General features: G+C 46.1%; 2 protein-coding genes across 6 annotated transcripts in view; both read left to right on the top strand.

Annotated features, from left to right (window-relative positions):
- The window catches only part of LOC142564559 (venom metalloproteinase antarease-like TtrivMP_A), a 126,409-nt gene that overhangs the window by 38,244 nt on the left and 71,142 nt on the right, over positions 1-17,023 (top strand). The gene's annotated exons all lie outside the window — the stretch shown is intronic.
- On the top strand, positions 1,489-16,877 carry LOC142564406 (uncharacterized). Its single transcript, XM_075675401.1, has 4 exons — positions 1,489-1,547; positions 3,129-3,282; positions 16,144-16,254; positions 16,748-16,877. The coding sequence occupies exons 1-4, from the start codon at positions 1,489-1,491 to the stop codon at positions 16,796-16,798; spliced, it is 375 nt and encodes a 124-aa protein (XP_075531516.1). The 3' UTR covers positions 16,799-16,877.

Raw genomic sequence — 17,023 nt, 5'->3', positions numbered from 1 at the left:
GTTCAAAGTGATGCCTTTCGGTTCATGTAATGCCCCGGGCACAATTGAACGCATGATGGACAGCGGCGCAAGAAACCTGCGAGTCAACCTGCTGGCCTCTTTCAGCCAATTGACGTTCCCAGCGAGCCGTTTTATCGAGTGGACCTGCATTTGCTCGGCCAATTTCCAATTTTTATGCAAGGCAACAAATGGATTACAGTCTCTACGGATTATACCGCGCGATATGCATTATTCGAACGTTGCCTACCAGTTGCTCCACGGACGTAGCCGACTTCCTACTGTACGATGTCATCCTCCAACATGGGGCTCCACGTCACCTGCTCACAGATCGTGGTCGCTACTTCCTGTCTCGTGTGTTTGACGACCTACTTAGATCACGTGCTACTTCATCACAACTTCACCGCCTCATTTCACCCTCAAACCAATGGCCTCACAAAACGTCTCAACCGTACACTGACCGACGTGCTTTCCTCGTACGTTTCTGATGATCACCACTTTTGGGACCTTGCCGTCCCGACATCACATTAGCATACAACTCATCGTGTCATGACACTGCCGGCTACTAACCCTTCGGTCTTCTCATCTAACTTCTTTCTCACCTTCTCATCTAACCCTTCTTCAGTACAGTAAGTTTCTAACCTGTAAGTTTCAACTAACCCTTCTATCTTCGCCGTCCATTATTACCCTTTGACATCTTTATCCCTTCTGATCCGGCGTCCACGTCCACGACTTCCTACGCGCAAGACGCCATCGCGCATGCGCTCGTCGGGCGCACAGTAGGCCGCCCTCGGCTCTCGCCATCGCAGACAGCACAAAAGTCCCTTTACGATCGCCGACACCGGGATCCTGCTTTACCACCCAGCTCTCTCGTCCTTCTCTGGCTCCCATCTCGTCGTGTCGGCCTCTGTGACAAGTGAATGTCGCGGTACGTTGGGCCTTACCGCGTGCTGCGCCAGGTGACTCCTGTTACCTATGAGATAATTCCCATGGCACTCACTTCATCGACGGCCACAACGCGAAGCGACATCGCACATATTATCCGCCTCAAACGTTGCAACTGTGATAACGAATTTTGACCACAACCAGCCGGTGATAATGTGACGAACAGTGGCGAAGACAAAGATGTAGTGGGGCTGGGGCAAAGTCTCTCCTGTCGGACAGAAAGACCTGCTAAAACTTATGTGCCCGTGCAATCTTGACTCGAAAGTGCTAGCCGTTTACTGTCGATGAAACACTCCCTGTAAGAATATATATAAAGAGTATGAGTATTTGAACAGGCCCTCGATGCAAAAAGAAATATTTCATCGTTTCGGCCGGAGGCAAGTCTTTTTCAAGAATAGTTTTACAGGGGAACGGCAGCTCAATTATACACAGAGTAGAACTTTGCTTCAAGATGGTGCAGTCACTCAGCAAATAAGGAGTTGTAAAGAAAAAAATAGGCAGAGGATGCGTTGGAATACACATTACCATACAACTTGCTCCTGCGGCATGGCGCCAACGTCGGGCCTGTCGAATGGTGACCATAAGCGCCTGAAAAGAGTTCCCATGTATGTAATATGTCTTTAGAGCGGGATCTCAGTGCTGTGTTTTTTTAACGAATGAGTGCTTTATTTAGACAATACATTGTCTGGGATGCAGGGGCTAAATGCAGACGCAACTGCCTGACAAACGTCCATGTTCTGACTACTATACTCAATGCGGGAAAGGTCTCATTCTCTCCAATGACATTACAGTGATGACATTTCAACTGGCCAAGTCAAAGTCGCCTCATTTTTGATGAAGTTGAGTTCATTTGCAAACAGGCTTTCTATCTTCGTTAACTGCAGGGCACGCAGCCTCGACAAACTTCACCATTTATTTTAGAAAAGTAATATGTATTTATTGGTAGCAGCCACCATACAAAATTTTTTCAGAAAATTCAGAAACAACTTCACTAATTTTATAACGCTTTATTATTATGTTCCACTGTGTTCGAGGTATCGAGTTTGTTTTAGGTGTCGAAGACAAAATTCTAGGAAGAGATTAGCTGTATGTGCATCTGACTGAGCAGGTTTGTTGCTGTATGAAAGCGTGGCGCGTTTTTTTTTTCGTGCTTTTTTGTTTTGACTCGTGATAAACTAACGATGGGCAATTCTGATGGGCTATGTCCGTGCGCAAATGTTTGAATTATGACCTACAGTTCTTGTCCTTTGTGCATATGCACCTAAATTGAGGAGCTTGAGTATTGGGAATCGATGTTACACAAATGTTTACGTGGTTAGTGTTAAAGTGAAAGTGCGTAGACTTCTACGTCAAAGGTTTAGACCAGAGAGCAACGTAGCTTTTCCGTGTCCCGTTTTGATCAAAATTGCTCATTGTTGAAACGTTGCACGCTTAGACGATTGATATTTTATATATAACCCCGCGGCTTTTCTTACCACCCCAAGAAAAAAAACGCCACACATTCATTTCGTGCGCTTGTAAGATGAAAGTATTCTCCCCGCTTCAAGCATCAGTACTTGTAGCTTTCTTATCAATTGAATAGTTCAGCTCAAACTTACTTGAGAAAAATCTTTGCTTTGCTAAACGGGCATTCTGGTGCTGATCGTGATAGACCTAAAAAATATTTTTCTAAGTGAGTCTGAGCTCCGATTGCTTTGCCGACCAATGTTTCGCACTCTCATTAAAAAAGCCTATATATAATATAAATAAGTGAGACCCCGCCACCTTTGGAAAAGGTAAACAGTGGTTGTGTTTTTATCATATGGCCACCGGTGAACCCTACGCTGAATCTGTCTAATGATGCGTCTACCACATCGAAGCGAAGCCTCAGCCCACACATTATTCAAATTTATTAGGAATCTAAAGAAAGTCTTTGAAAATCATTTGCAGTTCCACGCTGCATATATTACGTAAGAATTTATGAGTACAACATACTAAGCCACAAGTCCTTTCCGCAAGCATTAGCAGTTTGTGCTGATGTCACCTTACTGCTGAACATGTTTCTTTATCCAAAATATGCGCTTTTTCTAAGAGGCCCCCATAGAAGCCGTTATAATGCCTTAGCTCCACAAGGCCAATATAAGTAAGCTGAACCACATTTCCCACATTCAACCAATGCAATAATCATTTACGCTCGTTTGTCGCAGGAAGCTAAAATCGGAATGCCTAGAGGTGAAGGCGAAGCAGAACTACCAGAAAGACTACAGGAAGTTCCCTGGCCAAACAGTTCGCGAAGAGTTCTTTTGCAGGAAGGTCTTGAAACACCCCAAACGAAGCCCAGAGAAGGTGGTAGTGAAAAAGGTGAGCTACCAAAATGCACGTATATTTTTCTTCCACAATGAAATTACTGACTACATTAATAAGGAGTTAACAAAATTTGTTGCTGGGCTAGTTGGTTCATGCTTTGCTCATAAATTATTAATAAGGAGGTCGTTGTTCTTTAGGTCAAAGGTTTAGATGATTTCTGGAAGCCTGGCTTATTATGTTTGAAAGGTTTATAACATGCATTTTCTTTCCCATTCCTCCTCTCGCTCAGCAGCCGTCTTCTTATGCACTCGCACTTTTTTTAGCGTGCCAGAGGTTAGCTCAGCTTCAATGGGACCCATAAGCGTTCTGCTAATTAAAACCCTCTCACTCATCTTTCAAAGCTTTCTAGGCTTTCAAGGCTTTCAAGGTTTGTCAAGTTTGTCTTTGAAGGTTTATCACGGACAAGGTCGCAAAGGGCTCTGTGCTGCAATGGACTCCAATGTACAATGCAGTTTTTCTTTATTTTCCTTTTTTTGACGTGCAACGTCCATTGCTAGGTCAAATGGAATCACTTGCTATAACCACATGTAACAAATTTGTGTTATAATATCATTGTTTTTTTTCGGCAACGTACTACCCACGTACCTTACTTTGCTATCGTTGCCTAGATGTAGGCAATTCTTACTCTTTTAGTGTATTACGTGTTTTCTTTACGTGGAACGCCGTTCGCTGGGTCAGGTGGGATTGCTTGCTTAAACCGCATCTAACAAATTTGCCAAATGCGAGTGAGCGAGGCAAACCGCACCACCATTCTTTTCTTCTCTACTCGTTTTAAGTGCTATTCAAACTAGTTACAAATGCCTAGTGTACCTAGCCGCTTTCGCTGTTACCTGCTTACGTGATTACGCATGGTTCGGAACAACGCTGTTAGAACCATTTGGGAATAGTGCTACATAGTGCTACCTACCGCGTTTAGTAGTACTCCGTTAGCTTTGTGCTGCTTTCTAGCATAAATTGGTTATAGCTTTCTCCTTCCAGTCCGCCCAAGTCACGGCCGATGGCTCGCCCCTCGATGTAAGCCACGGCTTGTTCTTGTAATCATTTATTGCACGGCTGTCTCCCTACACGAATTGTACAAGCCATGTTTGGCGGATGACGCCCTCTGCGTCACAGACACGTTTGACGTAGCACATTAAAAGACATAACATTCCTGATTCGGTAGCCACTGCGACTGGGAAAGCTGGGCGTGCCAGTCAGCAGATGGACGTGTCCCCATGCGTACGTGGCTCGTGGTTTCCGGGTCAGTGAGGCGCACTTCTCCGCCATAATTTCTTTCCCTACTTGTTTTAAGTGCTGTTCAAGCTTGATGAAAACGTTCAGTGTGCCTAGCCGCTTTCATAGCTGCCTGCTTGTGTGCTTACGTGTGGTTCGAAACCACGATATAAAACCATATATTATGTGGCCACCTGCCTATCTAAAACCCGTCTATCGAGCATAATTTAAGGGACCTTTTAGACATGTAGGATCGTCTAGGCTAGTCTTCTCCGCCATAAGGTGACCTCGCCGCATACAGGGTTATATGACTGAGCTATCTAGATTGCCCAGTTGCTATAGTCAGAAGTTCAAATCCTAGGGTCTTTCTTTAAGTGTCCCATTAGAAGTGTTCCCATTGCTGTCGTGACTGAGACGGCACATGGAGCAGAGGTTGAACATCGGGCCACTAATCTGAAATTCGTACGCTGAAATCCTCCTCCAGTACACTACATCTCCAGGCTGGGAGTGGCGCCTGACACCGTCAAACATTTGGAGTGCCGTAATACCAAATTAGGAAGACCCACTAAGCTTCAACAAATGATACCACATCACCAGAACAGGAATTGGTCTCCATTGTGCAGTATCCGGTCACTCCCTCCCAATTGACTCATTCGATCAACCAATGGCCCTCAGTCTCCAGCAGCTGCGGAGCACCTGGCGAGGGCGCTGGCCAGACCTGCAACGCAGCAGAGGCTGCTAAGAATTTCTGGACCGGACAGGCCGCCACTGGAAACTTAATCTGGCAACGCTCAACACACGAACCCTCTCGATTGAAGCTAGCTTAGCATTACTCCTTGCGGAACTCTCAGGCATTGTGGGGTATTATTGGCCTTAGTCAGATTGGAACTGCTGAGGCTTATGCAGTGTTGACTAACGGCCACGTCCTCTGCTGAAGAGGACTCCGAGATTAGAGGAGTTACAATCGGTCGGCCGAAGTGAACGGACGTGTTGTGGGCGTGCTTTGTGTCATATGTAAGAAGCATGGGGAACAAAAAGAGAAGAAGAGGACGATGCGCGCCGATCGATCCAAACGGCACGAGCCCTCGAGGCGCGTGACCAGAACTGTGATCGGGAGAGAAGCGGCGCTGAGCTGGCATTATCGACGTGGCTCTGGGCCAAAAAGGTTGGAGCGTCAGCTTCGCACTGGCGACGGGAGCCATGGAGGTTCGGCCAAGTCCGTGACGCTGGCGATCCAGGGTGTGGCCGTCGACCTCGGCGACGTTCGAGCGAGACTCCTTGCATCTCACGGCGGTGCCGGGCACTCCAGGAATGGGGTCCCCCTTCAGAGGCAGACCAGCACGAACGATAGTCCCCGAGGCATCTCGTCGGCACTCGGAGAAGTAGCAGCGCAACCTGGCCTTAGGCCTAACCAGGGAGGCCAGAGTGCCCGTCATTGACATAGTTCGGGACACCGACATCCGAGACGGAGGAGCTGCCGGTCGATATACCAAGGCAACAAAGCTTGCGAAGTCGGCAGAAGCACTGACTGGGACCAAGAGCTGACGCGCATCGGAATTGGAGAGACGTGCGACAACGGAACTTTGTAAGAGCGTTCCTTTTTGTTCACGCGCAGCCATAGGCCAGGGTTGCCGGACTTTCGCGCGAAACGCACTAAGGACTGACGTGGCCGGCAATTAGGACATAGCCGCCATTAATTGGGCGACAAAGGTGCCGTTTGCTCTTTATTGCGTTACATTTCTTAGGAGTGTTGTGTCGAGTTAACTGAGTGTTGAGTGTGTTTTATTTTTGGTTTGTTCTCAGTAAAGTCTGTTTGCTGTGCTAGCCTGCGTGTCCCGACTCCATCTCTCCTAACATCCGCACGGCCCCGAGATGCGTGACACTCTGACACCACCCAGACGACGCGACCTTCACCGACCGCCTTTCTCCGGGCCTCTTTCGTCGGGAGTCACATGGGAAGCGGCCTTCTCGCCGTTTCCCACGGGCCATCTTCTTCCCGGAACTGGGCACTAGGGGCTCTTTTTGTTTCGGCTCCGCTCTGTGAGAGTGAAAATTGCCAAGCGCTGGTATCTCGAGTGCCCACAGCTGCATCAACGTCTTCATACAGGTGAGCGCTCTCTACTGACCCCTCTTGAGGTTTCGGCGAAGCCCATGGGGGACACCAGGCCCGAAAACCTGGCCCTTTGCGCCACTGGCGTGCTAGGCCTCGTGACGCATCGCGACGCAACATCCCCTACTGTGGCTTCCATGAAGGTTCAGGTGCAAAGTACGGACATGGACCTGATCCAGTATTACCCTCGGGAGTGGACCCAAGTCCTGAGAACCCAGGTGAACAACCGGGAAACCAGAAAAGCGACCCACGATACAAACGCCGATCCGGCTGTGTGGGAGGCGCGGCGTCAGTCGCGGGTGACCTCCACAACTCCCGCACTACAGAGCTCCTCGACGAAGCTACGCGCACTCCGTACAGCTGCACAAAAGATCAAGCGATTGCCACCTCTTCCCCGAGATGATTATAAATGTCGTCTTCCGCTCCCAGAGAGCGCTTGACCTGACGATGCTCCAGCCACGCTACCTCCTCACCACTGTTGTACAGGCCGCTGCACTGATTGACCCATCTACGCTGACACTTCGGATTCGACGCATCAATAACAGTTGCATGGTGTCTGCGGTGAATTCAAGATGACCCTCTCAAGCTCGTACAACTCCAGAACATTATCTACGACCAACTTGAGTATGCCATTGCGGCATATATTGTACCCCCTGATGGCTCAGTTATGGAAGTTATTGCGAAAACGTACTGAAAAGAATCTCTACAAGAACATTCAGCAGACTTGATCACCCACAGCCCCCATGCAACTATACCAGACGCCCGACGGATGGGACTCATACGTTCGATCTCATCACCTTCGGTCAAGCCATCGCCCGCGAAAAATTTTTTGAAGTGGGCGACTGCATCTAAGCACGCCCTATACACGAAGGGTCGAGACCTGCAGTAATTGCCGGATCACAGGCCATCGCACTGATGTCAGTATCCAACCTAGGACGCTCAAGTGCTCCAGATGCGGCGAGTTAAACCTGAAGCAACCAACCCCAACATGCACTACCGTCTGCGTCATTTGCTAAGCCCCGCACTTGTCTGAGACCCGGGAATGCAAGCACCGCCACTTCCGTAGGACAACCGAGCCCACCTCCGAATGCGAAGCACGATTGCGGCGACGAGTTGACCACCATTTACTGCACAGTGCAGGATCCGAACACCCGGAACGATCTGCTCGCCAACAAACAGGGCGCTCCAAGATCTCGGACCGACTGACATGGACCGACATGCTGAAGACGCCCAACGTGACCACAAAACTGGGAAGCAACACCCCGCCAACCCCGGACCGCCGTGACCAGGAGCTTTGGGCACTGCGTCTGGAGGTAAGCAGCCTCACAACACTTTTAACACACAACCCTGTTTCCCCCTCCCCAACATCTCTCCCCAGCACGAATCTTCCCACCCACTGTGGAGTCACCCACCACACCGGGCTCATTTACCCATAAAAATAAACGCACATCGGCCTCGCACGACGGTTACTTGGAATCAGACTTGGAATCAAAATTAAACGCTAAATTGGCAGCTTTGGAGGCACGCCTCCAAGCAAAATTCACAACACTTGCCGAGCAGGTATCTTCTCGTCCTGACCAACAGATGGACACACTTTTCACATGCCTAAGGCTAACTCTCAAACATGCTTTTACGCAATTTGAGACGCGCATTCAGAGGCTAGATCAAATGCCAGCTCTTTACATGAGGGCTCCCATACCTCCATCCTACACCCACCTACTATTCTTATCCCACTTCAACTACAACCACGAAAACCTATCCTCGCCCCATACACGCTCCAATATGGCGGGCCGGGATAATTCTATTCACCTATCACTAATCCAATGGAACTGCCGCGGCTTTAGGGGTAAGCGCGCTGCTGCAAATCTTGGTACCTGCCATCCCCCAACTCCTTTTGTTACAGGACTCACAACACCAAGGCAAACTTCCCAGTTACCATGCGATAGACTCAGACACCACCAACACCCCTCCTCGGGTATCTGCACTGATACATCGCTCTATTACCGAGAACACACAATCACCTCCTCCAGCGCATGTGTCCACATCAAAGTCATCCCCACAAAACGTAAAACACCTCCGATCTTTATTGCCAACATATACCACGCCCCCCAGCTAGAACAGAACTGGCAGAACTTTCCAAGTTAATCAACAAGCGTAAGACAGCTGATATAAGCAAGTATAATATGGATAGAATTGAGCATGCTCTCAGGAACGGAGGAAGCCTAAAACAGTGAAGAAACTAGGAATAGGCAATAATCAGATGTATGTGTTAAGAGACAAAGCCGTCAATATCATTACCAATATGGAGAAGATAGTTCAAGTGGCTGAGCAGTTCTATAGAAATTTATACAGTACCAGTGGCACCCACGACGATAATGGAAGAGAGAATAGTCTCGAAGAATTTGAAATCCCGCAAGTAACGCCTGAACAAGTAAAGAAAGCGTTGGGAGTTATGCGAAGGGGGAAGGCAGCTGGGGAGGATCAGGTAAAGCAGATTTATTGAAGGATGGTGGGCAGATTGTTCTAGAAAAATTGACCAACATGTATATGCAATGCCTCATGACCTCGAGCGTACCGGAATCTTGGAAGAGCGCTAACATAATCCTAATCCCTAAGAAAGGGGACGCCAAAGACTTGAAAAATTATAGACCGATCAGTTTATTGTCCGTTGCCTACAAAGTATTTACTAAGGTAATCGCAAATAGAATCAGGAACACCTTAGACTTCTGTCAACCAAAGACCAGGCAGGATTCTGCAAAAGCTACTCAACAATAGACCATATTCACACTATCCATCAGGTGATTGAGAAATGTGCGGACTATAATCAACCTTTATATGTATATCCTTCATTTATTGCGAAAAAGCGTTTGATTCAGTCGAAACCTCAGCAGTAATGGAGGCATTACGGAATCAGGGTGTGGACGAGCCGTATATAAAGATACTGAAAGATATCTGTAGCGGCTCCACAGCCACCGTAGCCCTCCATAAAGAGAGCAAGTTTACTGGAGGTATTCAGAGACCTGGATTACGAAGAATTGGGGATAAGAGTTAATGGAGAATACCTTAGTAACTAGCGATTCACTGATGATATTGCCTTGCTTAGTAACTCAAGAGACCAATTGCAATGCATGCTCACTGACCTGGAGAGGCAAAGAAGAAGGGTGGCTCTAAAATTATTCTGCAGAAAATTAAAGTAATGTTTAACACTCTCGGGAGAGAACAGCAGTTTACGATAGGTAGCGAGGCAATGGAAGTGGTAAGGGAATACATCTACTTAGGACAGGCAGTGACCGCGAATCCGGATCATGAGACTGAAATAATCAAAAAAGAAGAAAGACCTGGGGCGCGTTTGGCAGGCATTATCAGATCATGAACAGCAGCTTGTCATTATCCCTCTAGAGAAAAGTGTATAACAGCTGTGCCTTACCAGTACTCACGTACGGGGCAGAAACCTGGAGGCTTACGAAAAGGGTTCTATTTAAATTGAGGACGACGCAACGAGCTATGGAAAGAATAATGATGGCTGTAACGTTAAGGGATAAGAAAAGAGCAGATTGGGTCAGGAAACATACGCGAGGTAATGACGTCATAGTTGAAATCAAGAAAAAATGGGCATGGGCAGGACAGGTAAGGAGGAGGGAAGATAACCGTTGGTCTTTAAGGGTTACGGACTGGATTCCAAGGGAAGGGAAGCGTAGCAGGGGGTGGCAGAAAGTTAGGTGGGCGGACGAGCTTAAGAAGTTTGCAGGGACGACATGGCCACAATTAGTACATGACCGGGGTAGTTGGAGAAATATGGGAAAGGTTCATCCATTGTAACAGCTGGTAGTAGCGTCCGACTGCGGAGTTCCAGGATGTTGAAGAGAAACCCAGCCGCTCCACCAAATGCAACGGGGGGGTGTTCACCTAGCAGCACTAGCTCTAGGTTGCAGCGGTAGGCTTAAAACAGGTCGGTGCTATCTCGAAACGGGGAAGCAAGCACACCTCGTCGTCTTCTTCTCATCCACTAGCACCATGCCCGCTGCCCAGTGCCTTCAGTACAATCTATATACAAGGTCATGCGGAGACCCTGAGACCTACATGCCTGAATCCCTTGGTCAAATAAAGTGGTTATTTTCGCTCTCGCAGATAAGAAGCAATATGGGGTAGGACTCCTAATCCATAAGGACATAGCGGGCAACAAGTACAAGCCTACGCCCCAACCTTCAGTCGCGATGATGAAAAAATAGAACAATATTAGCAAGATGTTGAATTACCGATGAGAAATGTGCAAAGTCAGTATACTGTAGTCATGGGCGACCTCAATTCAAAAGTGGGGAAAAGACAGGCTGGTGAAGAAGCAATTGCCAACTACGGCATCGATTCTAGGAACACTAGAGGAGATATATTGGTATAATTTCTCAAAGGAATAAACTCTGAGTAAAGAACATTTCTTCAGGAAACGTAGCAACAGGAAGTGGACCTGGAAAAGCCCTAATGAAGGAACAAGAAATGAAATACATTGCATACTCTCTGTTGATTCCGCCATAGTGCAGGGTTTAGAAGTGTTAGGTACGATAAAGTGCAGTGATCATAGGTTAGGAACGTCTGAGATTTACCTCAATATGAAAAGACAAAGATTGAAATTAGTCCGAAGGAACAGGCTAACATTGGCGCAGTAAAGGTAAAAGCAGGCCAATTCAGGCTGGTGCTTGTAAACAAATGTGCAGCTTTAGAACACAGAGATTAAGTTGACGTAGAGGTAAGACATGAAAGAGCAACTAGGCTGGCTTCAGAAGCACCAATTGAAGTGGGAGGTAAACCCGCAACGCAACCAGTAGGCAAGCTCTCCCAAGCAACCAAGGACCTAATAAAGAAACGACCAAGACTGAAACTATCTATCTCAAGAGATTATATAGAATTCACGGAACTGTCAGCACTGATCAACACTAAGAAAGTAAGGGATATTCGTAATTCTAAAGCGATAAAGACTGAGGAAGCAGCAAGAAATGGACGCAGCATGAAACCAAGGAGCAGGAAACTTGGCGCTGGACAAGACAAGACGCATGCACTGAAATTTAAGTAGAGTAATATCATCAGCAATTTCAATGATATAGTAAAAGCAGCGGAAGAGTTCTATACGAACCTGTACAGTACCCAGATTAGCCAAGCTACCTCTTTTCGAAGTAGTAATAAACAGGATACACAGGCTCCTTCTATAACTTGCGATAAAGTTAGAAGCACGTTGCAAGGCATGAATCGGGCAAAATCATGAAGATAACATGGAATAACAGTCGACTTAATCAAAAATGGAGCAGATATCGAGCTTGAAAAGCTTGCAACCCTTTATGCGAAACGTCTCACGACTTAAAGGGCTCCAGAAAAGTGGCAACATTATGCCAACAAAAAATGCCAACATTATGCTAATCTACAAAATGGCAGACGTTAGAGAATTTAAAATAATAGGTCCATTGCCCTAACTTCAGTGACGATAAAATTTTCACCAAGATAATTTTCAATAGAATAAGGGCAACACTTGACTTCCCTCAATCACGAGAACAGGCGGGCTTCAGGAAGGCACCCTCTACAATGGATCACAGCCATGTCATCAATCACGTAATCGAGAAATCTGCAAAGTATAGTCAACCTTTCTATATGAATTTCATAGATTATCAAAATGCATTTGGTTCAGTAGAGATGCCAGTACTCATATAATCATTCCGTAATCAAGGAGTACAGGAGGCATACGTGAATAGCTTGGAAGATATCTGCAAAGATTCCGCACCTGCCTTTGTTCTCCACAAGAAAGCAGGATGATACCTATAAAGAAAGGGGTCAGGCAAGGAGACACAATCTCTCCAATGCTTTTCACTGCAGGCTTGGAAGTATTCCATTTATCAAAATGTGAAGGCTTGGGAGTTAGGATCAATGGTCAATATCTCAGCAACGTTCGCTTTACAGATGGTATTGTCCTGTTCAGCAACACTGAGGACGAATTGCAACAAATGATTGAGGACCTTAACAAAGAAAGTGTAAGATTGGGGTTGAAGAATAATATGCAGAAGACAAAGATAATGCTCAATAGCCTGGCAAGCGAAGAACAAGCTGAAGATTGCCAGTCAGCCGCTGGAGTCTGTGAAGGAGTATGTTTACCTAGGTCAATTACTCACAGGGTACCTTGATCATCAGAAGAAAATATACAGAATAAAAATGGGTTGTAGCGCAAACGGCCGACACTGCTTGACCCTGACTCGAAGCTTATTACTACCATTGAAAAGAAAGGCGTACAATCAATGCATGCTATTGGTGCTAACATATGGGGCACAAACTTGGAGCTTGGCAAAGAAGCTCGAGAACAACCTAAGGACCTGCGCCAAAAGCGATGGAACGAAGAATGTTGGGCCTAACGTTAATAGAAATGAAGAGGGCGGTGTGGATCAGAGAGATAACGAGGATAGCCTATATTCTAATCGACATTAAGAGGTATAAATGGACCTGGGCAGGCCATGTAATGCGTAGGATATATTATCGGTGGACCATTAGAGTGACAGAATGAGTGCTAAGAGAAGGGAAGGGCAGTCGCAGATGGCAGAAAACTAGGTAGGGTGATGAAACTAGGAAATTCGCATGCGCAAGTTTGAATGAGTTGGTGCAGGACAGGGTTGATTGAAGAGCGCAGAGAGAGGCTGCAGTGGACATAAAGTGGGATAATTATGTATATGTCGCGTGAACAGAGGGCACGATGGTCTATCCATGCACGACGCAATCGCAGCAAAGTTTACGCTCTGGATCGCCGTTCAGAGACGCATAGTTCATTTCGTCTATGCTACACATTGCATAATTTTTTACGTATTGCGCTTGGCCAGTCAGGCGTCACCTGAGAGTACCCAAAGCGAAGACAAGGCCGTTGCTATACGGGATAAACACAGTGCTCCGCAGCATCAAAGCTACATGTATCTTAGATACCATCTTCGATAGTCAATGGGTATCTTGTGTCTGTATCACGATACATCTGGTAAGACGAGCATCGGTATGTGTATTTCCAATACATGAAAGAATATATCGAGTATCTGAAGATACAAAATACTGGGGGCTATCGAAACATCGCCGTGCGAAACTATATACGTTGACTGAACTCCGATTCTCAAGCTGATACTGCTGCCGCTAAGCCACCTGAATAAAACTACAGGCAGTGACATTCTTTTATCTTTCCGCTAGAGCCCTCCAGTGAGGGCAGCGATGAGGCCTGTGCGTCCCTATTGGTGCCACAGTGTCACGTGGCCCGCTCGCGCCGTATCGATGAAAACAAGCGCGCGAACGTATACGCGCAGCCGACCTTTCGTTTCTTGTTTTTTTTTGTTTTTAGATGTGTCAGTGCCATGAGACTTGCTCGCAGCCACCGTACTGTGCTCCGTACGCCAATGCCTGCAGCGTCTTTCGCGCAAATTCTGATGCCGCTATAGTATCGTTATCGAAGTTTGTCTTGCGTGATGCTTTGTTACGAAGTGTGAAGAATGAGACAATCAGGTTGCTTTGCGTCAAGTAGTTTTCACAAAGCAACGATTTGAAGGATCTCGTGGATGTGAGTCTGATTTTTGGGAGCCAACGCGTGAATGGTGCTGCTTCCGGGAAACTCAGGCATAAGGTGGCTTTTTTGTGCACATGATTGTTGCTCGCAAGCGTTCGCAATTTTCCAGTCTTTTGAAGTGTCTTAAGATACAAATAGAAAATATCGTAGTGAATACAATAATTGCGGTACTACTTTTTATCTGCATGTCAAGTACTTGTTACGTATCACGACACAATTCCAAAGTATCTTTGCCCAGCCCTGGATGCACAAAACTGGAAAGACCGTGACTTTGGGAACCAACACTGAGTGAAACACTTAGCCAGAACTAAGGCTAACAAGAGACAGTGCATAGGCAGCAATGCGCAATAAAGCAAACTTGCATGACACGATAGCTTTCCTCATTTCCTGACAAAGTGGCGAAGGAACGTGGGAAGCGACGTGCAGACTAGCAAAATAGCATTCTGGTGGTTGCGATGTGTCGAACATGGTTGCAACGTGGCTACTCCTTGATGATCGTGTCGCGTTGAACCTTGAGAACGGCGACCCTAAGGATGGCGCGCCATCAAGACATGGAGCACGCAGGCTCGTGCCGTCCCACCGCTTACTTTCTGCAAACGGACGCAGTCGTCTACAGGTCCTGGCGTGGAACGCCGTGGCCTGGCGAAGTCCCGAAGTGTCGTTCGGTAGCTCAAACCGTAGCATGAGTGCGAAAGTTAGCCGCACTCATCCTCACTCCCGCTCTCTCCTGTCCTTAACCAGCAACGAGCTGGCACTCCTGAAGCCGTGGTGCTGTTTCACGGCAGTCTCTCAACACTGGCCACGTGGCGGCCTCGAAATGATGACGATGTAGGCGGGCTTAGGATCGTGCGTTCGTTCTTGATACTGCGCGTGGTTATAAATAATCGCTGTAAATGTATTTCACCTCTTTGCTTTCTCGTTACAGTATGAACCAATATTTTTGCATGCGATACAGTGGCTGCGTTGTCCACGATGTGGTTTCTTTAGATCATAGTTTGATTTTCTCGCCTGTGGCAAAGACACAAGTCTAATCCTTGAGCTAGAGAACTCAAAGACTTGAACAATACTTCAACGAGAAACTGAAATTTGCAATGAACTAAATAATATAGCTTACCAATTAGGCGTTTACAAGTTAATTACTGCAAATATTGTACTTCATGAATTGCGGCCCCAATGTTCGAGAGGAATGTCGCCTTAGAAGGTCTTCTGAGCATGGAACGGGCTTCGAGATATGCGCCGTAAAACTTGCGGTAACTATCCACTGTTGTTACACTTAGTTTCTTTAACAGGACATCGTCTTATGTGAATAAGCATAAAGTAACTGGACCGCTAATCTATTTCTTCGCTCGCTTTATAAATACAAAGACTAGTGTTTTGCGATAATTCATTCCATGTGGAACGCCTTGCGGATTCACCAAATACAATTCGCAAATTACAATAATTTCCGAAAAATAAACACTTCAAACAGTCCTTACATAATTTTTGGTTATGAGTTGACCTTGAATGTTCATTTGCCGCGCAGGCATGCGCTAGTATTCCAGATCAACTTATAGAATTGTTCTATGAGCTTGAGGTGATTTGTCAAAATTCCTTTATGGTATGAAAAACAATGAACCCGCATGAGCACTACGTTACTAGCAATAGCAATTAGCCGTAGAATAGACGTCTTATGTCGTACAATGGGTGCATTTTGAAATGTCTTACTCCCTGGCAATTTTCATTAGGTACAACCGAGTACACTGAAAAACCTTTCTTTTTCAGTCGTTAATCCGCCATTTCTCAATTTTCTCAATTAAAATGCTCTCAATTTCTCGTAGGCACATTTATAGAGACCTTGAAGAAAGCATAACTAGGTGTCTCCTGGATGCATAATGACAGCATTATTATCACTTAGTATCAATGATAATTTTCTTAGATATCGCAATATGGGAAAGTTCTCCTTATGTAACATTTCCTGTACTTTCAGAATCCCGAGTTTACCAGGAAGTGCAAAATGGAGTGTTGCCTTGCGGCTTACGGCCGTTTAACCTGCCGAAGAGTAACCATGCCTTCTGGCATGGCGTGTGCTCGAGGAAAGGTATGTAACCTCTGGCGAATTCTTTTTGGTGAATGCGTAGCAGCAAGCTAGTGTGATTGGAAATAAATTGCTGCAAAGGGAACAAGTACATGTTTCATGTTTATTAAACAGCAGGGTAACTGACTTACGTGTACGATGGGAAATATAATGGGCTTATAGCATAAATATCATTTACGCAGGTTGCGAAAACAAAACTAACGTGACCGCTTATCGAGGAGAATTGTGAGAAACAAATAATGACGTTTAAACGCGAAACATATTTCCAGATTTTGTATATTGCAACCAATCGCAATTACACGCAGATGCTTTTCAAGAATGTACATTTTTAATCATAATTTAGCCATTAAAGTGTATGAATCCGTCAACAACCTCTGTTCTAGGAATTGAAATAAATATACTGTAGTTTCTAAATAGCATACATATTATATACAAACTAATGTTCACATTCAGTTGTGTAATCAGGCTTCGCCATATTTTATTTTTCCTCTTTCAGACGTGCAAAAGAAATGTCTGCGGAGTCCACACTTGGGAACAGTTCAAGTGAATTTACGTCTTTCTAATCTATGGGTTAGCACAAATTAAGTATAATTTTCTCAAGAAATAAAACACTTGCACCAAATTGACCAGATTTGGCACTTTAAGCAAATGCGCGTCACAGGTACCATGACCATGGGGGGGGGCCGCTGGCCACCCTAAAAAATTGTCAGCAATTTATATAAAATCCAACTGACCTGCCACGCGTGTACCAAAAAATGGAGAAAACCACTAC

The sequence above is a fragment of the Dermacentor variabilis genome, chromosome 11 (assembly GCF_050947875.1).
Source record: "Dermacentor variabilis isolate Ectoservices chromosome 11, ASM5094787v1, whole genome shotgun sequence".
NCBI classification, from domain to species: Eukaryota; Metazoa; Arthropoda; class Arachnida; order Ixodida; family Ixodidae; genus Dermacentor; species Dermacentor variabilis.
The sequence above is the reverse complement of the archived record's forward strand: the minus strand, read 5'-3'. Positions and strand labels throughout refer to the sequence as shown.